This window comes from Bos mutus, chromosome 3 (assembly GCF_027580195.1).
Source record: "Bos mutus isolate GX-2022 chromosome 3, NWIPB_WYAK_1.1, whole genome shotgun sequence".
NCBI classification, from domain to species: domain Eukaryota; kingdom Metazoa; phylum Chordata; class Mammalia; order Artiodactyla; family Bovidae; genus Bos; species Bos mutus.
Window position 1 is genome coordinate 5,794,043 of NC_091619.1, and position 14,321 is coordinate 5,808,363.

Genomic DNA, 14,321 nt, shown 5'->3' on the forward strand with positions numbered 1-14,321 from the left:
GATACAGCCACTACAAAAAATAGTATAGAGGTTCCTCAAAAAAGTAAAAATAGAACTACCATGTTATTCATTAATCCCACTTCTGAGTATATGGCCAAAGGGAATGAAAACAAGATATCTAAGAAATATCCGTACTCCCTTATTCATTGCAGAATTATTCACAATAGCTAAGATAAAGAAACCCTACATGTCCATCAGCTGATGAATGGATAAAGAAGATGTGGTATGTATAAACAGTAGAATATTATTCAATCATGTTAAACAGAGGTAAATGCTGTCAGAGATAAATGGTATCACTTATACATGGAATCTTGAAAAAAAAAAACACCTGTTGATTAAGAGACAAGGAACAAAAATTCACACTACCATCTAAGTTGATGCACAAAAAACAGCCCTACTAGGAATAGAAGGGCTAAAAGCATAGTTAACGGGAAAAGACTGAATACTTTTCCACAAGGTCAGAAAATGATGAGGATTTTTGCACTCATCACTTCCACATTGTTCTAAAACTCTTAGGTAGTGCAATAAGGCAAGAAAAAAAAATGGAACAGAAACACTGAAATGGGAGAAGTACAGTTCTCTTAATTGTAGATGGCATATAGAAAATCATACAGAAATTCTACCCAAAAAGCCACTAGAGCAATAAGTGAATTTAGCAAGGTTGCAGGATACAAGTTCAACACATAAAAATTAATTGTGGATCCACTCACTTGCATTGAATAAGTGGAAAGTGAAATTAAAATAATTTAAAAATTTAAATCGTTAAAACCTGTTATCATTTAAAATAACATCAAGCATATGAAATTTTAGGGATAAATTTGACCAAAGATGTACAAGATCTGTTACAAAACATTTTTGAGAGAAACTGTAAAAGTTTCTTTTACAACTTTTACAAGAAACTGTAGAACTTCTTTCATATAAATGAAAGAGGTTAAACTATATTCATGGATCAGAAGAATTAGTATTATCATGTTGGTTCTCCCCAGATTGACCTATAGTTTTATGCAATCTCAGTCTGTCTTCAGTCTTGGTGTCTGTGTGTGTGTGTCTTAGTTGAAAAGCTGAATCTGAAATATGTATGGAAATACAAAGGATCTAAGATAGCCAAAATAACCTTGAAAAAGTTGAGTGATTTACACCATCTTATTTCAAGACTTATTATAAACTGATGGTAATCAACATAATATAGAATTTGCATAAAGAAAAAAAAATCAAGGCTAAGAGCTCAGAAATAGAGCCAGACTTACATAGTTGATAGTTTTTGTTTTACAAAGGCACCAAAGCAATTTATTGGGAGAAAGAATAATCTGTTCAACAATTGAGCTGGAACAAATAGGTGGCCATATTTAATAAAACACCAACCCCAACCTTACCCAAATGCAAAAATTAAATCAGGATGGGCTACATTAATTGTGAAAGTTAAAACTATCCAACTCTAGAAGAAAACACAGAAGAGAACCTTTATGAATTACATTGGGCAAGGGTTTATTATATATTGACATATTACTGAAATCACAATCCATCAAAGAAAAAAGATAAATTTGGCTTCATTAAAATCAAGAACTTCTGTTCTTTGAAATATACTTTAAGAGGATGGTAAAACAAGTTACAAGTCAATAAAGAATGTTTTAAGACTTGACTTCTGGCTTTCTCACTGCCCTTGGTTGGAGTGTGCATCCATGCAAACTCTGATTGCACTAATTTGTCAATGTGTATAAAAATGTTAAAATGTTTAGGGTATTATCCTGAGGAGAGAGTTGGGCAAACTCTCAAAGATATAAGCACAAAAATATTAGTTGTATCAAATTACACTGGGTCCATTGGCCCAAACTGGAAATAACCTAAATGTGTGAAAATGTTAGTTGCTCAGTCATGTCTGATTCTTTGCTACCCCATGGACTGTAGCCCAGCAGGCTCCTCTGTCCATGGAATTCTCCAGGCAAGAATACTGGAGTGGGTTGCCATTCCCTTCTCCAGGGGATCTTCCTGACCCAGGGATTGAACATGGGTCTCCCTCATTGCAGGCAGATTCTTTACTGTCTGAGACATCAGGGAAGCCTAAATGAATACTTAGGTATAAATTATGACATATGCAATCAATAAATAGTAAGTAATCATAAAATTATGATGTATATTTGCTTTCTTTGATGTGGAAATGTACCTGTTATACATTGAAAAAGAAGTTGTACCTATGACTGATTCATGTTGATGTATGGCAGAAATTAACACAATATTGTAAAGCAATTATCCTTCAAGTTTTTACTTTAAAAGTCACAAATCATCATATATATGAGTAATTTATGTACATACATAATATTCACTTATACATGCATATGAACAGAGAACAGTCTGGAGAGATGTGTGCTGAAATATCAAGAAAGGTGATTTCTGAGTGGTGAGACTGAGAATTTCTGCTCTCTTTTTTATACCTTTCTCAACATTTGATTTTTCTAAAACAAATAAGCTTGATTTTTTTCTTACTTTCTGAACTCAAGTCTTTCCAAAGATCTCAGAATATGAGAGCTGGAAATGACTCTTAGGATCTCTCTCACTCACTGTTTCTGTTGTTGCTGTAAGTCATGGTTTAAGTACTTCTTACTTGCAACCTTCCTATAACTACAAAAAGTCCCTCCTTTCTCTTCACACCAGCAGCTGAATCCTTTATATCTCCAAATATCTATTCCATTTTGACTCTGCTGACTATAAAGCTAGACCCAGTTCCAACTTCTAACAGTCAAGTCACCTACACAGTGTTTTGCATGTTGGTGTTTTCTGCACAGTGTATCAGGCTGTGAGATCAGGTTATATTTCCTGTCCGTGCTTACCACAGAGCAGTCTGGTCGGTGATAATGTGCTGCTAGACCAACTTTCCTCTGTGACTTCCTTCCTTTATTTCTAATCTTCTCTCTAATAACCTCATTTGTATCTGTGAAAGCATGGAAGTTGGTATCCTGCTATTCTAGCACAGCAAAGAAGAAAGGGTAGTTCTCTAAGAAGCAAAATGCAAGATTCCCCATATCAGGATCTACTGCCAAGCCCAATGCTTGGAAGGCCCCTGCTTGGGCACTTTAAAGAGTTCCGAAAGGATCACCTTGAGCATTAGAACTAGGGACATTGGTAAGAAAGGCAGGATAACAATATATTAACAGTCTGATCTTGGACCTCTTAGTTAATAAGAAGCTCCATTCCATTTTCCACAAAATATGGATAGATCACCTACCAAGGATGGCTTTCCAAAGCATAAATAATTGATGTAACATGCTTAGCACAATTTTTGGCTCATGGAAAGCACCTTCATAGTGGCTTTTGTTGCACTGATGTAGAAAAACAGGCTAACACTTGTGTTGTAGATAATTTTGACTTTGCTCACACAGGGTGTACACTGGAATATGAATTGCTTTGTGACCTTCTCAGAGGAATCTTTCCTGAACCCAACCTAAGGTAGACTCCGCCCTTGCTGCAACGTGCCTCTGATTTGTTTTCACTTTATTGGGTCCTCTCACTGGAATGTCATTTCATGAGGGCAGGACTAGTGTCTGTACTATTGATCACTATTTCACCAATGCATAGGACCATACCTAGAACATAGTGGGCACTCAGTGTGTGCTGTTGAATGAATGAGTGATGGTTTTAATCACCCTCCAAGTCCTATCTTCCATGTAGGCTCTTGACTCCTTGATGAGTGAACCATTCCTCTCTCTCAGTTCCTATCATGCCCTAACGTAAGTCATCAGTTATCATACACCTCACAGGGTCCATTTGCTTCTCTATTTTTCCCTGTAGGCTCTGAGGTGTATTGAAGGCATCAACTGAGTATCTACTATACTGCTTGACATAAAAGTGCAAGTTTAGTCGCTCAGTCATGTCCGACGCTTTGCAGCCTCATGTAGCCTACCAGGCTCCTCTGTCCATGGGATTTTCCAGGCAAGAGTACTGGAGTGGGTTGCCATTTTCTTCTCCAGAGGATGTTCCTGACCCAGGGATTGAACCCAGGTCTCCCATACTGTAGGCAGATGCTTTACCGTCTGAGCCACCAGGGAAGTCCTTGACATGGGAGACTTTAAAAAATTGTTGAACAATTACAATTGAATGGTCTATACTGATGTGATAAAATTTCATAAGAACTATGAAAGGGGCCAAAAGGTTTTGAGAGGGCTATTTGATCTGAGCCTTAAGGCTGAGGGTGTCTGAAATTTTGTTTGCCTTTGAGTGACATGGGCAGGGAAGAGGGTGAACCTTGATTAAGGGCAGGTGTCTGATGGACATTTATTCCTGCCTCTCCGTTTGATTTGTTATTATTATTTGTATTTAATATTTTAGTGATTTTTGCTTTGGATGAATATTTAAGTTAGCATGATGCATCACAGAGCAGTTGTGCATAAATGTCAATTATCCCGGTATAGGCTAGATTACCTATGCCGAAATCGTGACTGAGGTCCCTCCTATCTATTTCACATACTTGGCACCTCTTTTTAATTTTTAAAATGTATTATTCTTTTATTTTGGCTATGCCGAGTCTTCATTGCTTTCACGTGGGCCTTTTCAAGTTGTGTTAAGCGGGGCCTGCTCTTGGCTGCGGTGCTCCGTCTTCTCACTGCGGCGCTGTCTCCTGTTGCAGAGCACAGGCTCTGGCCGCACGGGCTCAGCAGTTTCGGTGCGTGAATTAGCTGCTCCACGACAAGTGGAATCTTCCTGGACCAGGGATCAAACCCATGTCTCCTGCATTGGCAGGCAGATTCTTCTCCACTGTGTCACCAAGGAAGTCCCCCTTGCACCTTCTTCTAATTTCCATTCCCACTGCCTGCCCCACCACAGCAAGTTCCTCACCATCTCCCATCTAGAGACACAGCAGTCTCTACTGCCATCATTATCTGCCAGCTTCAGTGTATCATCCTTATTAGATTGAAGTTCCCAAAACTCAGTACCAGTCTTGTCATTTCCCTTCTCAGAAACCATCCATGTTTCCCCACCAACTACAGAGTCATTCTTTTAAGACCCATAATGTTACCCCAAACTGACTTTGTTTCCAAACTACCTTTCTAGAACCCTGTGTGATTCCTATGTTTTAAAATATCCCTTTTCTGGACCTATGTTCCTGCCTTTCCCCCAACCCACAATGCCTTCCATCTCATTTCTGTGTAACTAAACCTTATCCACTCTTTTAAATCCCAACTCAAATACGACCTCCTCAAAGAAGACTTTACTGATCATCTCTTCTGATTTTAAATTTGTATAAAACTGTCTCTTCTGAAATTTATACTTTACCCTTATTTTATTTATTTACATGTTGAAAAATTTGCAAGTTGCCTATTGGAATCACCTTTGAATCCCCCAGGGCCTTAGCACAGTATTTGCATAGATAGTAGGGACTCACTACATTTTTATAAACATTTTTTAAAATTAAATCCACAACATTTTCTTCCCCATTTATTCCTCCTAAATTTCCCAGCTGTAACCAATATTGTGAATTTCTTATATACATTTCAAAAACTGTTTATGGATATATAGGGATATAGGCATACATTTTTTTTTACACAAATGGGATCATACTTAATATCTTGCTTTTTTCACACAATAGATCTTTGAATTTTTTCCATATTATATATGGATTTACTCAATCTTGCCAATGCCAGTTTGCACATACTATAAGCAGTACTCTTGCCTGGCAAATCCCATGGGTGGAGGAGCCTGGTAAGGCTGCAGTCCATGGGGTCGTTAAGAGTCGGACACGACTGAAGCGACTTAGCAGCGGCATAAGCAGTAATGGCTATAAGATACGTTTTTATTAATGAGATTTGGGGTCAAATGTTAGGCTTTCCCAATGGCTCAGCGGTAAAGAATCTCTCTGCAGTGCAGGAGCTGCAGGAGCTACGGGTTCAGTCCCCCAGTAATGAAGACCCCCTGGAGAAGGGAATGGCTACCTACTCCAGTATTCTTGCCTGGAGAATCCGATGGACAAGAGGAGCCTGGCGGCCTACAGTCCTTGGTGTCGCAAAGATTCGGACACAACTTAGTGGCTGAATAGAAATCGAAGCAAAGTGAAAGTGAAGTCGCTCAGTCGTGTCCGACTCTTCGCGACCCCATGGACTGCAGCCCACCAGGCTCCTCGGTCCATGGGATTTTCCAGGCAAGAGTTCTGGAGTGGGGTGCCATTGCCTTCTCCAGGGGATCTTCCTGACCCAGGGATTGAACCTGGGTTCTCCCGCGTTGTAGGCAGCCGCTTTTACAGTCTGAGCCACCAGGGAAGCCCAGTGACTGGATTACAACCATTCAAAGAAGTTGCATTTAGCAAGTGTAAGGACTGTGACTGAATAACAACCATTCAAAGAAGTTGCATTTAGCAAGTGTAAGCACTATTACTTCCCCAAAATTGAATTTCTTCTGGGTGTTTTCAGTTTTAATTCTGGACCACTGAATTGGTAAAAATGGTATCACATTATTCTTTTGTGTTTTTTTAGCTATCTAATATTTTCTTATTCTTCCTTCTTCATATTCCATTTCAGAGACTCTCCTCCTCTTGCACTTTGTCTAGTTCCTATTGTTTTTTAAGAGCTCTTCCATGTTAATGAAGTTTTTATTTTCTTCTGTTGTTTTGTCGTTAACAGTTTTTTGTTGTTGTTATAATGGTCATATTTAGCCATCTGTTCTTTTTTGTTTCCTGGTTTTATGTCTTGTTAGAAAGACTTTCTCAATTCCAGGAATATTTTTTAATAGTTCATGTTTTCTTTTAATACACATGGTTTCATTTAGAAAAAAGAAGTTCTGTATTAGAACCACTTTGAATTAACTTTAAGAAGTAAGAAAGGGATTCAGGTTGTTTTTTCTAAGTGTTCAGCCAAGTGTCGTAACACAGTTAATTATCATTCATCTTTTCCTCACTAATTTGAGATGATCTTTTAAATATAAAGTAAATTCCATATGTATTTGGCTTTATTTCTACCAGACTCTATATTCCAAATATTTAATTGATCTCTCAGTACCAAACTCTTTTAATTATTGTAGTAATTACTGTAGTAATCTATTTTAGTATTTGGTAGAGCCAATCCCCCTTCTTTTAATAAAAAACTTTTCTGACTCTCTGGCAGATTCCCTGTGTTTTATTTCCCATCTGGATAAACTTTACTATCTTTGAAGAGAAAATTTAAGATTCTGTTGATTTTTTTTACTGAAAAAATGCTGAATTTACAGATTAATTATGGTGAACTGGTAAGCTTCCAAATTGAATTCTTCCTTTCATTTAAATCTTCTAGTAAGCTCCCCAGTGGATACTTAAGTTTGCACATTTCATATTATATTTACTCCTAGATATTATTAATTATTGCTGATGTACATGAGGTGTTTTATTATATTTCTTACTAGTTATTATTTCAGTATGGAAGCTGTTGATTTTTAGATTTCAATTATAAAAGCTGATATCCCTACTGAATTTTCGTAAAGATTTTAGTAGTTATTTTTTTTCAGTTAAATCTAGATTTCAAAGGTATAAAGTCATGTCAACTGTAAATAATAATTTTACATCTTCCTTTTCAATTTTTACATGTATTTCTTTTGATTAATTACACTTGCTGATATCTCCTGGAAAATGTTATATAGTAGTGGTTACAATCACTTTGGCTCATTCATGATTTTAGGGATAATTCTTCTAGTGCTTCATCTGGTGTTAAGGAAGCATCTATCTAGCTATATATGGTTAGGAGTGTGTAAGTGAGTGCATGCATGTGCACACATGAGTATGTGTTTAACTGAGGGATAGATGCTGAATTTTATTTAATACCTTTTAAGCAAATTTGAATGAGTTATACAGTTTGCAACCTCTGACCTATTAATACACAATTAAACTAATAATTTTCCTGACATGGAAACATCCTTGATTTCTTAGATTGGACTGTAGTGTCTTTTAGCATAGTGTATTTTCTGCTTTAATATTTTACTGGCTTCTGTTTTGTTTACTGAAAATTAATAGTAAATGAAATTTAAGTTGGTCTGTAGCTTTCTTGTGTTTGTGTGTCTTTTTTTGAAAAAAAAAAAAAAGTTTTACCTTCATACACAGAAATTGAAAAAAATCAGTAGAAAGATGACAACAACTCAAGCTAAAAATGGGTAAAGGGTATGATGATGCAGTTCTCAAAAGAGAAATTAGTGATGGCTACGAAATACATGAAAGCACTCTCAACATGACTGGCAACTTGAATTCAAACTGCTAACACCTGAAGGCTGCCTTTCTTATATCTGGATTCCTGGTGTCACATAAAGAAAGAAGGGCATCCCTGCCTATTCTGTCAGTAATGGCACGCTTTTTTGGCCTTGCAGCTCCCAGTTCTAAGAAGCACTGGAGCTTATCTTTGGAGACACTTGGGTTTTAATTCTTGTAACAGGTAAAGAAAAAGTTCAGTGGTGTCCACAAACAGGAGAATCCTTTAAAGATAGTAGATTTCCCTTGATATCTGTTTAAGATTGGTTTCTAAACTGGGCTAAGCAACTTCCTTCAGCAGTATGTCTCTGATGCTCTGGCTTAAACTTTCACCTGGAACTCAGCTTCTTTGGAAACACCAGACGTGTTATAACACAAGCAAGCTGTTGCAGACACCCCAGGGTCTGTTTCTACATCGACAAAATGGTGGCTTGCCTTGACAGACTACAAGCAGGATGAAGGGAAGGAATGTCTGCTGAAGCCTTTTACAAATGTAACGAAGTTTGAAATGTTATTAGTATCTTAAAAATCACAAGCGGAGCCAGCCATGTAAAAACTAGGCCTCTCAGGTTAAAATCTCATGTTTTCCATACTAAATAAATCAGCCTCTATAGGAGAGGACCTTTCTCACATGGCTGCCTTCTCTTCTCTCTGCTCCCTTCCTATGCTGCCTGAAGCCCTATGCTCACCACCACCGCCACTTCTGCTGCTCCACAGAGTCTGCGTGTGGAGAGAAGGAAAGGTGGAGGAGCTTAGACAGATGTATTCCTTCCATTTCCTTGTGGCAGTGTCTAGCTATTTCTCATTCTGCTCATCTGGGCTGCGGAGTCAGTGAGGCACAGTTTCTTTTCCACCTGGTTATCATATTAAGATATGATACACACTTAACATATGCATGGAAGGTGAGGCTACTCACGAGACACAGAGGCACAGGACTCCGGGCATAGACTCGCTGTCTCTTAACAGATAGTTGCCATCCACTCCTTCCTTGAGCAGCAAGGTCTCACAGTCTCGCTTGGACAGAGGGCCATGGTAATAAGGCAGATCCATGGGGAGCCTTCTGGTACCCCGAGTTGAGGGACAAATCTGAGGAGAGAATTGGAGGCAGCTGGCCTAAATGGGGCCTGTGGAAATACCACTTCTTGCTCTGGCTCGTAGGAGTGAGATGAGGTTATTCTGTGGGACTCAGATAGTTTCACAAGATTCAGGAAATGAGAGAGGTGGGGTGATGAAGTGACCAAGACACTTCAGCCTATAAGTGGCCTAAGTATGACTCACGGAAGTGGGTTAAACATGTCTGAAATACACAGTGGAATCAACAATGACTGTGGTTCAAGCTCAATGCTGAACACAAGCTCCTCAGAACTGGTTGCAGCCGTCCTTGTATTTCACCCGAAGTCACCAGTTTTCAGCTTCTCTGGCTTGTGGCATCCCTTCCAGCGATGCTTTTGGCTGAAAGGGAATCCCATCTCCTGCTGAAGCCACCCATGGATATGCTGTACCCAGCTCAGAACAGGTGCTCAAAAAAGTGTACAGATGCTGAATGAATCCAGGTATATCCAGAGGTAGTGGAACAGTTGAGAAGGTAGGACATCCATGGATCAACTGACACGACACACGTAAGACAGCAATGGGAATAGGAAGCACTGGGCGCTGTGGGGGAGGATGGTCTGGGGGGAGCGTCGCCTGGCTAAGGTGCCTAGCCACTGGTGAACAAAGGCCATTTTTTACACCTTCTAGCATCAAGCCTTTTGGGGAAGGAGCTGGTGCACTTGGGAGGGAGGTATGGATATGCACAATTAGTGTAGGGATGTTTCTCCAACTGGAAGAAAAGAACATATTAGGCTTCGATTTGAAAAACCTCAGGTCCTTTGAGGTTTCCATCCTTTGGGGCATCAGTAATGTTCCTTATAAAGAAAAACCAAAAAAAGTCTATCCAGCCCAGGACACTTAGCCACCCTGGTGTTGACAAGAAAAATCTTTTCTGTTGACCCTTTTCTACTTAGGTCAACTGATATTCTTGGAAAAGATTGTTTCGGTTATCTGAGGATCAGAATTAATCCTAAATGTAATTTCTAAGACCCTTTTCCCTGTTGACATACAATTGACATGTAACATTGTAAAAATTTGAGGTATAACCATTTAATTTCCTATTTGCAAATGATTACTACCATAGCGTTTGCTAACATGGCCACCTTGTCACATGCTTACTATTTCTTTATTGTTGTGAGAACATTTAAGATCTACTCTTGTAGCAACTTTATTTTTTTTTTTTTCTTGTAGCAACTTTCAAGTAGTATTATTCCTTGTAATCACCATGCTGTACTTCAGATTCCCAAAATGTATTCATCATTTCCTCCAAGGCTTTTTGAGGAACTCAGCCCTCCTACATAGTATTATTTGTTATGTTCAAGTAAGTCTTTATTTACAAAAAGAGGCAATAGAAAGATTTGGGACCCCAGCTTCAGTTTGTCAGTCCTTCATTTAGAGTAGTAATTTTAACTGAGTATGACTGCCTCAGTTCAGTTCAGTCACTCAGACATATCCGATTTTTTGCAGCCCTATGGACTGCAGCATGCCAGGCTTCCCTGTTGGTCACCAACTCCCAGAGCTTGCTCAAACTCATGTCCATTGAGTTGATGATGCCATACAACCATCTCATCCTCTGCTGTCCCCTTCTCCCCCTGCCTTCAATCTTTCCCAGCATCAGGGTCTTTTCTAATGAGTCAATTCTTCCCATTGGGCGGCCAAAGTACTGGAGCTTCAGCTTTAGCATCAGTCCTTCCAATGAATATTCAAGACTGATTTCCTTTAGGATTGACTGGTTGGATCTCCTTGCAGTCCAAGGGACTCCCAAGAGTCTTCTCCAACTCCACAGTTCAAGAGCATCAATTCTTCAGCACTCAGCTTTCTTTAAGGTCCAACTCTCACATCCATACATGACTACTGGAAAAACCATAGCTTTGTCTAGATGGACCTTTGTTGGCAAAGTGATGTCACTGCTTTTTAAAACACTGTCTAGGTTGGTCATAGCTTTTCTTCCAAGGAGCAAGCGTCTTTTAATTTCATGGCTGCAGTCACCATCTGCGGGTGAATTTGGAGCCCAAGAAAATAAGTCTGTAACTGTTTCTCCATCTATTTGCCATGAACTGATGGGATAGAGTGCCATGATCTTCGTTTTCTGAATGTTGAGTTTTAGGCCAGCTTTTTTTACTCTCCTCTTTCACTTTCATCAAGAGGCTCTTCAGTTCCTCTCTGCTTTCTGCCTTAAGGGTGGTGTCATCTGCATATCTGAGGTTATTGATATTTCTCCCAGCAATCTTGGTTTCAGCTTGTGCTTCATCCAGCCTGGCAATTTTGCATGATACTCTGCATATAAGTTAAATAAGCAGGGTGACATTATATAGCCTTCACATACTCCTTTCCCAATTTGGAACCAGTCCATGTCCAGTTCTAACTGTTGCTTCTTGACCTACAAACAGATTTCTCAGGAGGCAGGTCAGGTGGTCTGGTATTCCCATCTCTTGAAGAATTTTCCACAATTTGTTGTGATTCACACAGTCAAAGGCTTTGGCATAGTCAATAAAGCAGAAGTAGATGAGCTTTCTTGCTCTTTCAATGATCTAATGGATGTTGGCAATTTGATTTCTAAATCCAGCTTGAACATCTGGAAGTTCTTGGTTCCTGTACTGTTGAAGCCTCACTTGGAGAATTTTGAGCATTACTTTGCTAGCGTGTGAGATGAGTGCAATTGTGCGGTAGTTTGAGCATTCTTTGGCATTGCCTTTCTTTGGGATTGGAATGAAAACTGACCATTTCCAGTCCTGTGGCCACTGCTGAGTTTTCCAAATTTGCTGGCGTATTGAGTGCAGCACTTACACAGCATCATATTTTAGGATTTGAAATAGCTCAGCTGGAATTTCATCACTTCCAAAACTTTGTTCCTAGTGATGCTTCCTAAGGCCCACTTGACATTGCACTCCATGATGTCTGGCTGTAGGTGACTGATCACATCATTGTGGTTATATGGGTCATTAAGATCTTTTTTGTATAGTTCTTCTGTGTATTCTTGCCACCCCTTCTTTGTATCTTCTGCTTCAGTTAGGTCTGTACCATTTCTGTCCTTTATTGTGCCCATCTTTCTATGAAATTTTCCTTTGGTATCTCTCATTTTCTTGAAGAGATCTCTAGTCTTTCCCATTTTATTGTTTTCCTCTATTTCTTTGCATTGATCGCTGAGGAAGGCCTTCTTATCTCTCCTTGCTATTCTTTGGAACTCTGCATTCAGATGGGTTTATCTTTCCTTTTCTCCTTTGCTTTTAGCTTCTCTTCATTTCTCAGCTATCTGTAAGGCCTCCTCAGACAACCATTTTTCCCTTTTGCATTTCTTTTTCTTGGAGATGGTTTTGTTCACTGCCTTCTGTACAATGTTTTGAACTTCTGTCCATAGTTCTTTAGGTACTCTATCAGATCTAATCCCTTGAATTTATTTCTCACTTCCACTGTATAATCATAAGGGATTTGATTTAGGTCATACCTGAATGTCCTACTGGTTTCCCTACTGTCTTCAATTTAAGCCTGAATTTTACAATAGAGTTCATGATCTGAGCCACAGTCAGCTCCCAGTCTTGTTTTTGCTGACTGTATAGAGGTTCTCCATCTTTAGCTGCATAGAATATTATCAATCAAGAATCAAAAATCCCTTAGAAGAAATGGATTAGTCCTCTTAGTCAACAAAAGCATCCATAATGCAGTGCTTGGGTCCAGTTTCAAAAATGACAGAATGATCTCTGTCCATTTCCAAGGCAAATCATTCAATATCACAGGTACTTATTGCCCAGTAATGTGCATTTTCCTGTGAAAAGTGCTCCTACTGCTTATAATCCTGGACATTTTAGGAATTTGGCACAGCCAGATATGTGCTGTGTGCTATGCTTAGTTGTTCAGCCATGTCTGACCCACCAGGCTACTCTGTTCATGGGGATTCTCTAGGCAAGAATACTGGAGTGGGTTGCCATGCCCTCCTCTAGAGGATCTTCCCAACCCAGGGATCAAACCCAGGTCTCCCGCATGGCAGGTGGATTCTTCACCATCTGAGTCACCAGGGAAGCCCAGGAATACTGGAGTGGGTAGCCCATCCCTGCTCCAGGGGAACTTCCTGATGCCAGAATCGAACCCAGGTCCCCCCTATTGCAGGCGGATTCTTTACCAGCTGAACTACCAGGGAAGCCCCATCTAGGTATGGTGCTGTTTTAAAATAAAGTGAATTCATAGCAAGCTTGAGGGTCATTAAAGTTTACAGATCAGGAGACTATGGCCAGGAAAAAAACCCACCTTATTTCTCACAGTTCCCAAGAGGAAGGGGCACATGGAAAAGCACAGGTCACAGGCGCAAGAGCATATAGGGGAGGCAGGGACAGGGAGGGGATCTGCAGCTGTAACCTCTATTGTGGTTTCCCTGGGAAGGAATTGGCGAGGCAGGGTCAGTGGGTCTAGAGTTGGCTAGTTTGAACCATTTCAGTGGGCTCTGGAACATGGAGCCTGTTTCTAGTTTTCTGGTACCTGGCCCTGTGTGATTCAAACCGGTGGCTGGGAGTATGAGATAATGGAGGTTGGTCAGGAGGCTGGGCTTCCCTCATATCTCAGTTGGTAAATCATCTGCCTGCAATGCAGGAGGCCCGGATTCGATTCCTGGGTCAGAAAGGTTCTCTGGAGAAAGAAATGGCAACCCATTCCAGTATTTTTGCCTGGAGAATCTCATGGACAGAGGAGCCTGGCAGGCTACAGTCCACAGGATCGCAAGAGTTGGACACAACTTAGTGACTAAACCGCCAGGAGGATAGGCTCTGGACTAGCTATTCTGTGCATTTGTGAAGTGGGTTGAGCTGTTTAGTAGTTCTAGGAATTGGCTAGAGAGCAGGGCAGTCTCTCTATAGAGGCTCAGCAAACCAATTTGACTAATCTCAGGTGATGAATGGTCAGGATGGTTAGTCTTTAGAGATTTTCTGCTCACATGATCACTGGCTTAATAAATTTAATTAATTAATGTCCACCCAAACGTACTAATGGCAGAGGTCTAAGAGGTTTCTCCCCAATATAAAGCCTTTTTCTTGGGGACTTCAGAGACAAT

The 14,321-nt window shown here is 39.9% G+C and overlaps 1 protein-coding gene across 4 annotated transcripts in view; it reads right to left on the reverse strand.

Annotated features, from left to right (window-relative positions):
- Positions 1–9,374, reverse strand: part of SH2D1B (SH2 domain containing 1B) — a 34,864-nt gene extending 25,490 nt beyond the window's left edge. For all 4 annotated transcript variants that reach the window (XM_070366625.1, XM_070366622.1, XM_005890483.2 and 1 more), the window contains exon 1: positions 9,108–9,374. In XM_070366625.1, the coding sequence (XP_070222726.1) occupies positions 9,108–9,241 (134 nt within the window). In that variant the 5' untranslated portion in view covers positions 9,242–9,374. The remainder of the gene's footprint in view (positions 1–9,107) is intronic.
- Between the last annotated feature and the right edge of the window lie 4,947 nt (positions 9,375–14,321).